Genomic DNA, 17833 nt, shown 5'->3' on the forward strand with positions numbered 1-17833 from the left:
TTTTTATTTGTTTTGGTAAAAAAAAAAAAAAAAAAAAAAAAAAAAGAATATGACCCACAGATAAGCATTTTTACAAGAAGAAAACTGTACTGCATGATTTGTGGAATAAGTACAGGTACAAACTTTGCATCACAGTTAAGGCAGACAAAAACAACATATGAACAACCACCTCCCTCCCAAAAAAATCAGGCTGGGATGAATGAAGCATATTTCAAAGAGAGAGCCTAATTAAAAAGAGAGAAAGCTGGCTGTGGACAGCACACTAGAAACTTCATGAAGATGACAGAATTCAAGTATAAAAATAACGGGTGGAGAGGCCAAATGAGTAGAAGGGAGGTACCTATTACAAAAAGAGAGCAGAAATACAATATTTTACTACAATGCAATGAAATTCATGGGATGCAGTGTGATGGACAAGTCCAAGCTAAAGAAACATTTCATCTCAAAAGGACATTACCTGCTGTAAGTCTTCACTTTCAGATTTCAGTTGGGCTACAAGAGCCCTCATGCAGCCCTTCATAGAACATAACGTAGCCTGTTAGGAATCAGAAGAAACAAGAAAGTGAATAGTATTAAATGACAGGTTAGTTGGCTTGCTTCTGCACGTTTTGCTATTTTAAGCTAATCATATCTGAATTTCAATAAAAGCTTAGTAAAATATATTGCTAACAACAAATATTTGGTTTACAGCTACTACTGAAAAGCATAACTATCAGTTTCTATTCTAAACAATACTTAAGTGGTAAAATTGTACTAAATGTTGTATTTTTTACAGTAGGTCTAGGACTTGATCTGGAGCTTTACTACCTTAGAAGGCTTCTTTACTATGCACCAGATAAAAATCACCTGTGAGCTGGCAATGTGTTGTTACCTACCTATTGAGTCTCACAATCATATTTTTTTATTTCAAATAAATGTAGTATGAAAAATAATATGAATACTTTAAACTCACACAAATGTAACAACATTTCTGACATCGAAGAACAGTTTTTTAAGAACACAATGGCAATTGAAAAATTGTAAGGCTTATGCTGGAAATTGTTTGTGACAAAGCACAATTAAAAATTATTCAAAAATAAAGCATGTGTTAGAACTGTTCTACTCAGCAGCTGGACAGCATGTACATTTACATCTTGAGTAGTTCAGTTTATGCTATAAACCCAGTAACTGTGGCCCTGTAATGGTTACTGACTGGATGATGTAAAGAGCCAATGTTTTGTGAAACAATCAATTTGCAGCAAGGATTTATGCTTTACTCTTGCCTAAACCTTGGAACAAAGAGCAAGGTATATGAAGCCTTTAATTTCCACTCACTCCTGAAATGCCTTCCTCTACAGCAGAAAGATAAAAGTCTTCTCAATACGAAGTTATTTTAAGATCCATAGCTTGGCAAACTCTGAGGCAAGAAATTATTGGAACTTCTTATCTTTTGAAAGCAGGGTCCTTGTCAGAAATTAGGGAACCTATTTTCTCTTGTAATAATTTGAAGTAGTGCCTATTATGAGCCAAATATTCTCCAAATATTTAAAAGCAAGCTCCAGCCTGAAGAGGTTTGCAAGATTTCATCAGACAGTAATAGTATTGTTAAATAACTGATAACTTTACAAAATTTTACTCAAATTAGCAGTTTTAGTTCAACATCCTCAGAAACTATAATCCTTGGTCCATAATCATTTTGTGCTATACTAATCTAATGCTCATAAAAAAATTAAGCCAGATAAAATTTTTCATTTCAGAGACAAATCAAAAGTGATTTAATTTACTATGAAAGTTGATACTATACTACCACGATACAGCATCCAGTTTGTGGTGCTATCTGTCAGGAATGGGATGGAATGACAGAGGTATTTTGAACTCCTGTCTTGAGCTCAAACTCACTATCCTGTTCTGCAGATTTTCACCACCTGTATTGAGAACTACAACTCAAACACAGCTATGAACTGCAGTTACTGTATGTTTAAAATTCTACTCTTACCTTGTTTGCCACATCTCCAAAAGTCAAGTTTGTCAGAGCCATTCCAGCATACCTCCTTAAGGTAACACTATAGTGATCATTTGTAAGTCCATACATTTCACAATCCACTTGCAATAGTTCAGCAATGGCCTGCAAACCTCCTTTAAAAACAAACAAATAGGGAAATAAATAATATCTGTACTCAGATATCATAAATACACTACGTATATACCAAGGAGCAAATTGCAGAACAAATCTCAAACATCTGAAAAACAGAAGGCTCAGAAAGGTAAATTGTTAAATACTGACTCTGGATCTTGAATCCCATGCTTAGCTGCAGCTGAAAGATATGACAGCATGCCACTGAGATTTCAGCAGAAAATGGGAACAGAAGGAATTATGAGAAAGTAAGAAGCACACTCATCTTTTAATTCTACCCAGCCAAAATCATGTTTGACTGATGAACTCGCATGAGCTACTTAAAAGCCTATATAGTAAATCTGTAAATAACTGATTTAATTATCACTGAATGCTATTTTCTGAGAAAAATTCACAAATAGTTTAACTGATAATGAAAAGTGGCTAATTAAGGGAAATCACATGCACAGAATTTACTGAGCATGGACTAAAAAATTTGGGCTCTTAAACAGGAACCAGCTCAGGACAAAAAGAAAAATACCAAAACACCAACAAAAAACCTCCCACCCTGGAAAGCAGTCTCCATTGTAACTCCAATACTTTTAAAATTGCTAATTTTTCCATAGTAATATCATTCCAAAATTCACAATTCATGCCAGAAAAAGGAATAACTGACATAATTTATCCACTGGGAAATGGTCTGGTTATTTAAACTGCATTCATCACTTAGAGGGCAACAACTGACACAAATGAAAGGATGATCTGTTTAAAGTAGTGGTAAAAAAAGTCATATATCCAGTGGAGTATACAAGGAGTGTCAGCGTTTTCAGGAAGCTTCTCAAAGAAGTCAGAGAAATACATTTGGTCTTACCAAGCTCGTTCATCGCATGCCTGTGTTCTTCATCAAATGAAAGTTTCATCAAAACACACACTGCAGGACAGATTTGATGATCCACTGGAGCAGGCACTGATCCAGACATAGGTAACAATTAGTATTTCTTATATGATTTTGCCTAGATCATAAGCTTTCCAAACCAAATCTAATCTTAAAATAAATCAATTGCAGTTTTGTTCAGGGTTTGTATCCTCCCAGGAATCCACAAACAGACAATTAGTTAACGTTACTAACAAATGTGTGTAATAGATGTGTGTATACTTAGTGTGTATATCTGATGCTGAAAAAGAAATTATGGAGAATCCTGAATGTATGTATTAAGTAAGAATATGACTCCTGGTACAAAAAAAAAATTATGTTCCTACTTTTAAAAATTAATCATCTTAGTGAAGCAAATCAATAAGGTTAAATATTCTGGTGGCATTAAATAATACGCCACCTAACATGGTTCTTTGGGTGTTATGACCTTATGAACGGTTAATTAAACCCTTTGTTTCATAACCGAGAAGGTTTAAGTTCATATTTTTGCAAGCTAGATATTCTCACTAATGCACAAACGGTATTGGTACATCTTGTTCAGAGCCTCACTCCAGCTAAATGGTTCTTGTGTTAAGCTCCAATACCCATGACGCAGCCTGCTGATTTCAGATTTCAGTGGTACGTCTGCCATAGACACCTACAGCCTGTATTTACAAAATGCCCTCAATTCAGAAAAGCAGCTAAGCAATCCAGAAGGTTGAATCTTTTTTTCCAATTGTTCCCTGAGAAAACTCCAAGTCACTTACATTGTCACTTCTTTCATATTTTAATACTGAAATATGTCTTACACACAACATTATAATTAACAGTTCATACTACATTGAATAGATTGAGTGTATTTAGTTTGTGCTCTCTGTCCCTCTCCTAAACAAAATGTGCTATCTCATGAAAAGCAAATTGGGATGATTTATGTAGATGTTCCATTATGCATTAAAATGTAAAAGAGAACGAGTAAATATTCAATATTAATTTACAGATTATAAATATAAAACACTAGAATTACTATCTGGAAAGCTCACCAAGGGCTATGATTTAAATAACAAGTTTATAAATAGGGTATCATATCTGTAATAGATACTATTTCTTAACAATACCTCAACTTAAGAAAAATAAAATACACACATATATAAGAAAACTCACATACATTCAACAAGAAGTCATATTAAACTTGTACTTTCTGTAAATACACTGTTTTCAATACATCCTTGAAACACCTTTATGTGGCTTGCAGAACCTACTTGGGTTTTTGTCTTGGTCCATGCCTTGTTCATGTGCTTCCTGCCATTCCCAGCACGTTTCACAGTAAGCACGGATCTGCTCCAAAAGATGGAGCACGCGGATTTCCCGTCTGCCTCGCTTATCGTCAGGCTGGGAGTGAATGATGTTATGCAGTGCTGCGCTGGCTCTGGCACGGGCCTCTTTACTACCACGGGAATTTCCTAACAACACTGAGTCTTTATCGTTGCCATGTAAAAGCTGGATGAGGAGAGGGAGACATCCAGACTGGCGCATGGCTATGCAGCTGTCTTGGGAGCTAGACATTGCTAGCAATGTTCTTGACATGTCATCTTTATCATGAGTACCAAGCATTGATAACAATGAATACACCATTTCCACCTGCAGGTCAAATGATTTTAAAAATACAGTTACATTTAAAAAATAAACATCAAATTAAATTAAAATGAAATTTGAATGGTACACATGAGAACCCCCCCTTGTTTAATGGGACAAAAAAACTGTGCTATTTAGAAATATTTAAGTAATATTACTACTTCAGCATTCATCATCTTAGTAAATTTCACTTAGTGGTTAAATGGCTAGAAGAAGTGGGTGGTAGCTGTACGTTAACTGTATTAATCTACAAGACCAATGGCAAAGACTTCGAAATTTCCATTGTACAAAAAGATTAAACAAACATAGTAATGACAGCGTTTGAGAAATCTAAAATATATTTAAAATTAACTGTCTCCAAAAAAATGTTCTGTATGAATCACATTCCATATAAAGATGCTCTTCAGTGAAAACTATTTGCTATGTGGTATTAAATACAGTTATTCTAAACAAAGGATAAGAATGATTGCATGAATTTTTACATTACATTGTGCTAAAAAAATCTGACATCCATGTATTTCAAAAGCTGTCCTTTATTGCAAATTAAGTAATTATTTTTTGTTATGATGACTGACTTGCGTATGGACCAGATTATTTATAGCAAATGCAAAACTGAAGAATTAAATTAACACTTTCAAGTTTACAGGGATAAAACCACTAAAGCAAAGAAATGCTCATTTAATATATATAAAATATTGAGCATTGGTCAAATTAAATCAAGCCATGAAAACCCAGCAGTACACATTTAACTGGGAGTAACTAAATTTCTCATTAAAAAATAGCTATTTTTGAGGAATTCCCTTGGCTGACATGTAATATAGTGGTCAATGCGCTATTTGGTTTGTCTTTCCCATTCTGTTTTCTTCAGTAATAGCTTTAGATCGAGAAAGGGATTTGGTTCTTCTAGTGCACTTTTAGTAGAATAACAGGATGTAGAGGATGAATTTATATACTACCCAGAAGCTCCATGCTCCTAAAGCCAAGAAAAACAGGAACATTCAAAATCAAAGGACAACATAAAGAAACTATCAAAGGGAATGGCAAAGTAGCAGCGCGTGTGTTTCTTTAGAACATACCAATTAATGAAGAAACGAGACTTTGGACTGTTAGACAAAGTTTTCTACTAATAACTAGATATTTGCACTGGTTACCAAACCAATGAATGATTTTATTTGGTTTCTTCAGATACAATTCAAATGTGCCTGAAGATGAGTACAAATATCAAGTTATAAAATAAAATTCAATAGCAGTGCATAGACTAAGCAACAAGTTTGTCAACATCTGCTTCTCTAAATACTATAGGATTTCTGAAGCAATAGAAATCTTGGACTCTGTGAAACTGTATCATCACATGCAAAATCCACTGAAATAGTCTTGGAACCAATTTTATGACAGCCTAGCATCCCAGTTTGGAGATCCTGTCTTCTCGGTCTGTGAAAAATCAAATACAGTATAAAAACAAACCACTTGGATTCTTAAAGGAGAGCGAATTTAATCTGCTTTATGCGTGCCTCTTGGCAGATATTTCAAGTGGCAGCTTTAATCCAGTGTGATTTGGAAAAAAAAGTTTTTGTCAGACAATAAAGCTGAAGAAGCCACCAAAACCTGCCCTTCAAGGTTGTGGCAAATATTGCAGAGGAAAAACTAAAAAAAGAAAAAAAAAAGTGTCTGTCTTTCTCTGTCTGTATACATGCACTGCCCATAGACACATCTCTTTCTGCACCTGCAAAAGCATTCCTCTGCAGAGAATCTCTACCACTTCCCCTTCTTCTGAGGCATTAATATTAAGGTCTTCCTACCCTACAACACACTCAGTTCCACCTGTTTCTTTGCCCGTTTCCTTCCACACTCAGTCCCTTTCCCCACCTTCAGGGCTCTTCCATTGTTTGTAGCTTTTGGGAATTCTACAATTTGAAATGAAAAACTCGCAGGCAGACAGGCTAGCTGATGTCACCTCCATTTGGTACATGCGTGCGGTGCAGGACCAAAATGACGACATTGTAATGCTGTTTTAAGGCCCAAAGTAATTAATACTATGTCTAGCTCATAGGCTCTGCTTCTCAGAAGACTGCGCTCAGAACAACACTGATTATCTTACAGTATCTATACTGCTGATGATTCCAGAGGCAGTATAAACTCCAGTGATTCATGAACTCAATTTTGTGTTATGGATTTGCCCTTTTCTTCCGCTTTCTTTTTATGCTGCACATATACTTTGAGCACAGTCTTTGTGAACAGACATTTATCACCATGAAGGGCTTACATATCCCCCCCCTCCCGCCCTGTTTAATTTCTTAGCAATTGCATCCGTTTTGTGGATTTGGACTCTGGAAAAGTATTTAAAGAATTGCTCTTAAAAGGGTTAGTTTTCACCATGGATTATAAATCAACATCACAAGCTTTTCAGATATTCTAGTAATTTCTAGCAATCAGTATTTCCTTACTGTAACAACTCTTAACTGATCATCAACAAGTAAAAAAAAAGTATTTCTCTCCATATATTTTAAAAGTTGAAAAAAATATTCCAAATTTTAACTCTGTAAAATTACTATGTGTGGATAGATTGTTCAGCTAATATTAGTACTACTGGCAGAAACAATGAGGTTATTGTATTAGTAAAAATGTAGCATTAGCGACCTGTGGTTTGTAATCTTCGGTTACCTTGGTACCCAGATGACTTGTCAGTCTGCGAGGAACAGAATAGTTATTACTAGAGCTCATAACACTGGCCGTCTCGTGGTCCATTCGAGCAGCAGAACCCTACAAATTTAAACAACAATTCAGTATAAAACAAAGTCTGAGTGAAAAAACAACTATTGCCTAATTCAGCTTCAGCACTGGATCATAAAATGGTATTGATAGTAATGAACTGTCAACTTACTTCTGTTAAGTTAGGTCCTCCCTGCCCTGACACAACGTAAAGGTCAGTGTTAAACTGGGTTTTATTAACCACTTTTCCTAAAATTAAGTCCAATAAAGTTGTATTTTCAATGGAGTTATTCTATAATTACTGTTTTCACCAAGAAGAAGTGGACTTTGCAACAAACCAAATTACAATTTTTACGGAGAGAAAAAAAGAGCCTCAACTTTTAAGTCTGATTATGTAGTGCACAGGATTAAGCCTGTCCTTCTTCAGAACACAATCATGTATGCAAGAACTGATGAGTAAAAGGAAATTCATCTGGACAAGGAGTAACCTACTTGAATTTGTCCATATCAAAAGCAAATAATGAGTGGATGAATCTATTTAATTTTTTAATGAAAAGCTATAAAATAATGCTGAGACTATTCGCTGTAATTTTCCTAGAAATTATTGTAAATAGCATGCTTCTACATGTAGTAATGAGACTCAGTTATTAGCATCTTTGTCCTCTTTTAATCCATTTTATGCATTTACATTTTCCCTTTTTTTTTTTACCATCTTTTATCCACGCACTCTCTTTGCTCCTTTTTTTTTCTCCTTTGTTATTGTTTTCTTTATTTTGCTCTGCTTCCTATCTGTGAAGTTTCCCTTACTTTGTCTGTCCTGTTCCATTCACTTTGGGGAACATAAAAATACATTTGACTAGTGAACACTTTTGATATCAGAACATTGTTTTACACATCTTTTGTTGATCCCCTACAAAAGCGAAAATCTGTTCATGAAATTATTAGCTTGAACATGTTGTTTTGCAAATTAAGCTATCTGGAACAATGACTATATTTTTTTCCCCAATAAAAATATATAACACTGAATAAAACTGTATGAAAGACACTGAAATAATTTCTATGTTTTTTTTTTTCTAGGTGGACCATAAAGAAAGAGTATTCCTCTCTGAATATTTGCTGTTCACACAGTTCAACATTTTAAATTTGCAGTTGAAAGTGACTATAAGTAAAAGGTAAGAGAAACTTCATGTACTGTTGGTCTAAACAGAAAAAAATTCTAATTATACTGCTATATTTAAACACACATTATTGTACTCATTTCACTCTCCCATTTGAATCCAGATCATTTCATGCATGTTCCAAAAGTTCCAATAGTATTATGCTAAAAGAGTATAACTAGCATGATTTAAATTAACACAATTTATTCCAATATGCATTTCCTATGTAAACAAGCCCTTATTTTCTCTGTTGACTACAGGAAAAATTCAAAATCTTAAAGCTTAGAATGACAATTATATTGGATTTTCTCAACTATTCACTTAAATAATCTGCAGTGCTAGGAATATGGGAATGAATTCCTAGATTTTTACATCAAGCAATCCGTTGAGGTCATCTTGACCTCAAACCACATCCAGAGGATTACAGGTTCAACATAACGTACATGCCAGAATTCTCCACTATTAAGTTCAGCATGATTGTTTTATCCAAGAAGGTAAAAAAGACCTAAGTTTGGAGCATTACCTATTAAAATTCACCACAGTGTAGACAGAAAGAGCACCATTTTCCTATCATTTCCCCCAAACTGTATCAACTTTGATTTAGATACCTATTTCCTTCAGAGCCATCATGTGGCCTTGCTACTTTAAGGATGCCAGGATGCACAAATGAAGTGTAATTATGTTTCTCACTGGCTCCTAAAGACTGATGTGAGGTATGTAGCCATTCATCTGAGAAAAATGGGAAATGACAAGTAGATGCTATGTGGACCCTTCTTGTGTAGAACCTTCTCTTTCAAAATCTTCTGTCTACTTCATCCTGTTTTCTCCTTTTACACTTTACTGTCTTTTCACTCTTTTTTTTTTTTTTGAGGCTTCCTATTTACTCTGTCAATTAGGTATTTTTCCCTATTTTGTGGCACATTTTCTTAACAAAATAGATAATTTTATTGAATTTCTTTATAAAACTTGCAAAACTAAGGTATGAAAAAAAATTACTTCAGCAGCAAGATAGTGAGCATAATGGAAAAGACAAGACAGCTGAAAGATGGTGCAGGAAAGGACATAACTGAATCCTGTAAAATCCTGGATTCAATTGGCAGTGTTTCAGTTAACATTGATTATATAACTACAAAACCAATTAGAAGCAAATTATTTGGTTAAAACTTTTTTTGCACTCCACTGAATAGTGACTGCTCTAAGTATATTGAGCTGGTTTATAAGAAATAAATGTTATGCCCAATCCATTAAACCTCCTCTGTTTGGACTTGCATTGAAAGTAAATAATCCCCAGATGTCTGTTTTAACACAGACTCAGCGCCCTGGCTCTATCCATCTCCAGGAGGAAGGAATATGCATGGTTTATACATTTTTATGAGGCAAAATTGCATAAATCCTCAACATAAGACCTCAAATGAAGTATCAGTGAATCTCCCACTTGCCTAAGTCTGCCAAGACATGAATATCCCTTTTTCCTTCCCTGTAAAATATGTTGTCCAGAAAAACTTCTGATTCATACACAGAAGATGGATGATACAGTCACAATGCATCAATTATTTAAATACATTATGCTTTCAGCCCCAAAGCAGCACTGAACTATTTTCTTCCCAAACAATAAAGCTGTCATAAGAATTAGAGTCACAGCCTCGAGCAATTGCTCAGATATGGCTGATAGAACTTAATTCCAAATGGTGATCAAATATATTTCAAAAGCAAAATTATGGGCTGTGCTTACTGTTTAATCAAGTGAAATATTCTAGCTAAACCACAATTCTTTCTGATAAATTTTCTTGTACAAGACACTTTCAGAAGTATTTAAAAAAATTCTACTTCCCTGGAGTAGCAAAAATATTTTGCATATGAATTCAACTATTAAATTTGTAGTGTGAAGTTTTAAGAACCCAAATTAATAGTGGGAATATCTCAGCTACAGTTGGAAATCATGTAGGGAATGAGCATTAGCACATGGTAAATAAATCAAAGTATTTTTAGCCACAGAGAGAAGTACTAAATTTTGATAAATACTTGTTTTAAAAGACAAGTAAAGAATTTAATTCACCCCTTAAAATATTCCACTAATGTGTTTCACTAATAAAAGGAACAGCAATGAAAGACTATTTAGAAACATTTAAATAACCTTTCAGCCCATTTCCAGATTGCCTCATTGATACTACTGTTTCAAAGCTTTAAAGCAGTATTAAAGAAACATTAAAGATAAGCCTGCCATTTGGTTCTCCTCTTTTTAAAAAATTCATTGATATTTCAGTGATAATTTCTAAAGTGAAAATTTGAACAATTTTCCATCATTATATTATACCTCTAATATTACAGTTCACCTATAATAAAACACATTTTCTGGTGTCATTCTTATCTCTTCCATAGCATTACGCTCATTAATTATTTAAACAAAAGAAAAACGCTCCTTGCATTATCAAATATTCATACTTCATCTTATTAAAACATTTCCTTTCAATAAATACAAGAAATTTCTAACGTATAGATGAAAATAAGAAAAACATGTATCTTTTAAAATGAGCAGGCATACAGACACAGTAAGGTATATACCAATATATAAGCATTGTACATTATGAGTATTTAATTATATTCTCAACAAACAAAATAATCAATTTACCTGACCAGTACTGCTAGTTGCCGCGCTGATTTCTGGTGCTCCTTGACCTTCATTCTGCCTCTCTGTATCATGGGAACCTGCATCATGCTTGCTCTGAGGTGCTCTCTGTTAATATAAGAGTTTATGAAATTACATACTGAAATGAAGTACACTTTACAAGAGATTTCTAGACTGTGAAGACATCCATGCTGCATCCTCACAAAGCCACTGAACACTACTTTGTATTTCATAACCCTCAGCCTCCAAAATTAACAGCTGAGACTGAGTGTCTTTGAAAAACTGCAAGATGAGAGCGAAGCATGTCCTCTGAGGATTATAGCCCTGCAAGACAAAGGATTCGCTGTGAGACACAGAAACACCATTTTCCACCAGCTGTGCTCACATCGCTATCAGAAATGTAACAGAATTGGAGCAAACAACTGTCTTCTCTGCACTGTCACGTGATCTGTGCATTTACTGGAGACTATAGTTAGCATAGTTCAGTCAAGCTTTGCATTCAAAGACGAATCATTTCTGCATGAACAGAAGGCTATCTGTACTGTAAGAATCCTTCTAAATTTTCAGGACAAACAGTGCAGGAATAACCACTTTGACGCAAATAAAATTTATATTACCTGCTACTGATCTATCTAATATTTTACCAAAATAAATTCAACTGATCTGGCAAGCTGGTACACTCATTTTTCAGTTCCTTCAGGAGACCAAAGTTTCCATGTATCTACAAGAAAATTAAACTGCAACTGACAGTGATCATGAGATCAATATGAAAATCAGACCTTTAAATACAGTTTCTTAATAAAGCAGAGTAACTGAGCAGTTATTAAGTCTGTGGAGTATCCAACATTATCTTTTAATTTGTTTAAAATGTTTCAGATTTTCAGAGAGACATAAATAATCTTGTCCATTGAACTGTCCTGAAGTCTGGAGATGAAAGGGTAACACCTCCGACACATGGTTATTTGCAAAGTATTAGTTTTGATCCCAAACCTCATTTTTCAGACTCAGCGTCTACTGCCTTAACAGACAACACTCTTGTATCCCTCTCAATCAATTTGTTCAACTACACGTGGTATATAAAATTTAGTTTCTGTGTGGCTCTGCAATGTTCTTGAGTAGTACAGCCTATGATAGCATAGTCTGCCTCATCTTGCTTTATGGAAATTTCTCTTTAACTTCTAGAAGAAACATACTTCTCTTCAATGTACATACACTGGAAGTTCTTTAGTTACCTGCTGATCAAACTCATACAGTATCACTGGCATACTAACTCTGTCTTGTTCATATGAAGACATTAGAGGCTCAAAGACAGAAAATATTTAATGTCAACCAAAGTTTCAGAAGCCAGTAACTAACTAAATATGCGTGGGGTGATAATTTAGAGATAAACTTAAAAAATGAAATCTATACAGTTTAACTACAGGAATAAGGTATGTCAAAGAACACAGTCGTATTAGACAAAGTAATAACATGAGAAAATTGAAAACAATGATGGTTAACATTTTTCTTAAGATTTTATGTTCAGTTATGGAAACTGAGTAACTCACAAAGCAAAACTCACAAAATGTTTTAGGAGATACGGTGTTACTATTCTTTTAAATCTGATCTGTAATTTTAGAAGTCACCATCTGTCATTGTGTATGACGTGATATTAGTATTGATGCTCATACAGTGACTAAAGAAAATTTGGTTTGCAATACAAGGGCGGGGACCCTGTCAAGATCACGCCTTGCCATACTACATGCTGAATGCAGTATAGTGTGTTACATGTTGAATCCCCATCTCACAGTACTTTCAATCTTGAATAAAAGTGTAATGATGAGTTTGACAAAATCTGGATCTAAGCCTCCAGTGTAACTCAGGACAGAAGTTTCCAGTAATTAGATGACAGCAATTTTCAATTCAATAATAAATTACATGTACACAAGGGAAGTAGTATTCAACTTCCTGAGGGACAAAAAGCTGAACTGTTCATTAGCTGGGCTCTGAGCCACTGGGTCACCTGGGGGAGAATAATACTACTCTTCCAAGAACACTCCTGGGTTTAGGGCAATTCTTTTGGGGTGGTAATGATGGTGTACCTATTAAACAGTTTTGATGCTTCTAGAGGACAAACACAGAGATACTTCCTTCTCACACTGGAAGAGCTTCTGCTCTCCTCAGAAGTCTCTGTCCTTCTTCTCCCGTTCACATACATTTTGTTTGCTACATGCTATATATGAATGAGGTGGCTTGCCATTCCCTCCCCCCAAGCACTCTCAAAAATACGCCACTACAATAACTATGTAACACCCAAATTAATTTATAATTATAAGGCAATTTTTGACAGTTACTAGCAGGGCTTTTTTAATTTTAAAGGCAGTGTGCACTCACAACATGCACACACGTTACCATACCACGAGTCATCAGCTGCGCTTGAACGTCAAATCTGCGTATTCACAGCAAAGAGTTTTTACCACTTCAGCTACTGAATTAAACTGAAGTGAGAAGCTGTTGTTTTACACAGACTGGTCCAAAGAAGTTAACACAGGCAGCAGATAGCAGATATTTACTGAAAACTGATTCTATTTATAAATATGTATTTATTACAGATGTATTAAATATATATATTTAATAAGTGCAAACACATACTTATTACATATGCATATTATATAAATATAAAAAGAATAAGCATCCACACACCTATGGATGATTAAAATATATATTTTCTATAGATACAGCATTACAGTAAATAAATTAATATTAATCTGATGGACTGTGGATTAGTGGTTGTGAAGACAGTATAACCACTGCAAGTATGCCCCCTCTTCACATTACCTTTCAACACTGAATGTAGGACCTGTGGATGAAAATATATAAACTACCAACCACATCAGCAAAGCACCAGAGCGCGCAAACAGCAGCAGACTCTGCAACCTCTACATGAGCTACAGCAGCTACAGAATGGCACACAGGTCCCCTGGGTTAAAGAGCACCACAGGTTTTGAACCACGGCTTTTGAAGAGGCATACGCCATGTTCATAGCCCTCCGCCACTTTTGAATTCTGGCATCATGCCACAAAAATCACTTTTCGCTCTTGCAGCAGAAGACCACATGTGCCTATTGCAGGAAGACAGAGCTGCTCCCTCCATCTTGTTTGCCACTATTTTCCTAGTGCTTCAGAAGTCAACACTAACACTTGTCAATTATTAATTTCCCTGTATTTAATAGATGAAAAATGATAAATCTCTAGCTATTTTATGGCATTTGCAAGCATAGTAGGCCTTGGTCATTTTTGCTAAGTAAACAAATAATTTTACCTAATACTTTGTCAACATGAGTTGCCAAAGCAGCCTCTTCTATATTTATTAGGACGGAATGCTTTTCTATGCATAAACCACTGTTTTTTCCCCAGTATTCAACTACCCTATTATTTTCTGTGTATTGAAAACTACAGATACACTATTATTTTCTAGACACCAAAAAATGTTTACTTTGCCATGACTTCCTATTAAACACAATACTCATACTGGTATAAGTAAGAAGGTAAGACAAAGAACAATGCAACACACAAAAATAAGATATCATGAGATTGAAACAATTTTGCTACAGTTGAGTGAAAGAAAAAAGAAAGTCTATGAGTCAAATCCCTGAGAAAACTCCTGTCCATCACGGTTTAAACAGTTTAAAGCTTGCTGAGTGTAATCTCTGTACAGAATAAATCCTTTACATTTTACCTGCAGCAACACTGCCCAATGAAAATACTTCACATACTTCAAATGACAGATAATATGAAAGAAAGGCCTGCACCACTATAACAAATTGAAAACCCCATATGAAACTCTTTCCAAGAATTTCCTTTTCTCTTTTCAATAATTTCAGATTTGTACCTGACAGCCAAAAATTCTCTTTGGAGCAGTCTAACTCTACATTGGGTTTCAAACCTTATTATGAAAACCTTGCAAAATATCCAACAAGTGTAATGAAATTTGAAGGTACCATCACTTGCAGATAAATGACTTCAACTTTTTTCTAGCAGAATTTACAAGACTTAGTAATTTTCCAAACCTTAAAAATGTGCACCAAAGTTTTCACTGCTTATTGATTTCCAAAAGCTATTTTTACAGTGCAGTACTATATTTGGTCTTATTCTACAAGATACATTGCACTTTGATTCCACAGTGATTGGCATCACCACAGGGGCCAACTATATCAAGAAACAAGCTATGGTATTTATTATTTTTGTTATTAAGTCTTTATAAACATAAGGAACACATACAATTTGGGTATCACTTTATCAGGCACAGTATAAAAATATAATAAATGCCTTATGTTTATATTTTTCAGGTATATGGACTCTGCATTTTGACTGCTACTACCTTCCTCCTTGCCACCAGGCAATTTTAGACCTGTTTTCCATAGATGTCCATCCTTTTGAAATTATTAAAACACACTATAAAGTATTAGTACGTGTGTAGTGACTGCCTCCGTTACCACCAGCACCAGTAACTCTGTCCTAAAACGTGTAACTACACAACCAGCCGTCCAGACACTTTACAGATAAGACACACCACAATAACATTCAGATATATTAGAATTTCCATGTATTCAGCAGCCAAATAATTTGGTGAAAGGAGTGAAGAACAAAGACAAAAACTTCTTCAATTCTGTAGTTGCATTTCAATGCTGTTGCAGTCCTTGAGCTTAAATGAGCCCAAAATAGGGTGGGTTTTTTTTTTTTTTTTTTTACCAGAGTAAGAGATAAACACTCTTCAGACAGGATCTGACTAAATGAGGCAAAAGTATCTGTTGAGAGGCTGGCCAAACATGTAGCGAGAGCTTTAAACTAGGAATGATGGGGGACAGAGCAATCCCTCAACAAACGAGTAAGGAAGTTGGGGATAGGGCAGGCAAGGCCTGGCTGATGGGAACACCAAGGCGATCCACACAACTGAGATAAGTGGTACGGCCTTGAGCATAGGCATGTAAGGAAGGAGATGCAGCAGAACAGCCTTGTGGGGAAAGCTCTCAAGCCTGTGCTGGGGAATCGATACACTTGAGTGCCTCTCTGGCATGCCTCTGCACTAATGCACACTGCATGGGGAACAAGCAGGAGGAGTTAAAGTGTGTGAAGTCACGGGGCTACAACCCCATAGGGATCATGGAGACACGGTGGGATAGCTCATATGACTGGAAGGCTGCAACTGAGGAATACAGACATTTTAGGAAGGATAGGCTGGGAAAGCTCAGGGGAAACCTTAGCACTCTCTACAACGACCTGAGAGGAGGTTGTAGCAAGGTGGGTGTCAATCTAGTCTTCCAAGTAACAAGTGATAGGATTAGAAGAAAGAGCCTCAAGTTGGACCAGGGGAGGTTTAGACTGGGTATTGGGAAAAATGTCTTCACTGAAAGGGTTGTCAAGCATTGAAACAGGCTGCCCAGGGAAGTGGTTGAGTCACCATCCCTGGAGGCACTTAAAAGACATGTAGATGTGGTGCTTAGGGACATGGTTTTGAGGGACTTGGCAGTGTTAGGTTTGCAGTCGGACTCGATAATCTTAAAGACCTTTTCCCATCTAAATGACTCTATGATTCTAAGGCAAGGAAGGGCATTTGTGATCACACAGGTGATCGAAAAGTCAACAAGGAGAGGTACTGTGGTGGACCTGTTACTTACAAAAAAAGGAAGAACTGGTCGAGGACATGAAAGTTAGAAGCAGCCTTGGCTGCAGTGACCATGAGATGGTAGAGTTCAGGATCCTAAGAGGAGGGAGAAGGGCAAAAACCAGGACCACAGACCTGCATCGCAGAAGTGCAGATTTCAACCTTTTCAGGTATCTGCTTGGAAGAATCCCGTGAGATACAGCCCTACAGAGAAGAGAGGTCTAGGACAGCTGGCTGATACTCAAGGATCACCTCCTCTGAGCTCAAGAAAGGACCATCCCAACAAGCAGGAAACAAAGCAAGGGCAGCAAGACTCTTGTATGGATGAGGAAGAAGCTCCTAACTGAACTTGGGCATTAAAAGGAAAAGTATAAGAGGCAAAAGTGGGGTCAGGTGTCCCAGGGCAAAGTGTTGCTGTCCAATCATGCAAGGATGTGAAGGGGAACAGGAAAGAACTCTACAAGTACATAAACAGCAAAAGGAAGACGAAGGAAAATGTGGGCCTTCTGCTGAATGAGGAGGGGGACCTGGTGACATAAGACACAGAAAAGGCCAAGGTAGTCAATGCCTTCTTTGTCTCTGTCTTTCCCACTATAACCACTCTGCAGGATTAGAACATCTCTCATATGAGGAAAGGCTGAGGGACTTGGGTCTCTTTAGTCTAGAGAAAAGACGACTGAGGGGGGCGGTCGTATTAACGCTTACAAATACTTCAAGGGAGGATGCCAGGGGGATGGGAATGGTCTTTTTTCAGTGGTGCTCAGTGATAGGACAAGAGGTAATGGACACAAACTTGAACATAGGAAGTTCCATCTTAACAGGAGGAGGAACTTCTTTACTTTGAGGGTAGTGGAGCACTGGAACAGGCTGCCCAGAGAGGTTGTGGAGTCATTCAAAACCCGCCTGGATGCCGTCCTGTGCAACTTGCTGTAGGTGACCCTGCTCTGGCCAGGGGGTCGGACTAGATGATCTCCAGAGGTCCCTTCCAACCCAGACCATTCTGTGATAACGTGGAATGAGGAAGACTCACCCTTGGTGGGGAGGACCAGGTTAGGGAGAGC

At 36.3% G+C, this 17833-nt stretch overlaps 1 protein-coding gene across 1 annotated transcript in view; it reads right to left on the bottom strand.

The window, feature by feature from the left end:
- The window catches only part of APC (adenomatous polyposis coli), a 61913-nt gene that overhangs the window by 9624 nt on the left and 34456 nt on the right, over positions 1 to 17833 (bottom strand). Inside the window, 6 exon segments of the mRNA XM_009893814.1 lie at positions 458 to 535; positions 1976 to 2115; positions 2964 to 3059; positions 4265 to 4643; positions 7299 to 7397; positions 11133 to 11237. Of these exon segments, the coding sequence (XP_009892116.1) occupies positions 458 to 535; positions 1976 to 2115; positions 2964 to 3059; positions 4265 to 4643; positions 7299 to 7397; positions 11133 to 11237 (897 nt within the window).

The sequence above is a fragment of the Charadrius vociferus genome, unplaced genomic scaffold, assembly GCF_000708025.1.
Source record: "Charadrius vociferus isolate BGI_N301 unplaced genomic scaffold, ASM70802v2 scaffold158, whole genome shotgun sequence".
Lineage (NCBI taxonomy): Eukaryota > Metazoa > Chordata > Aves > Charadriiformes > Charadriidae > Charadrius > Charadrius vociferus.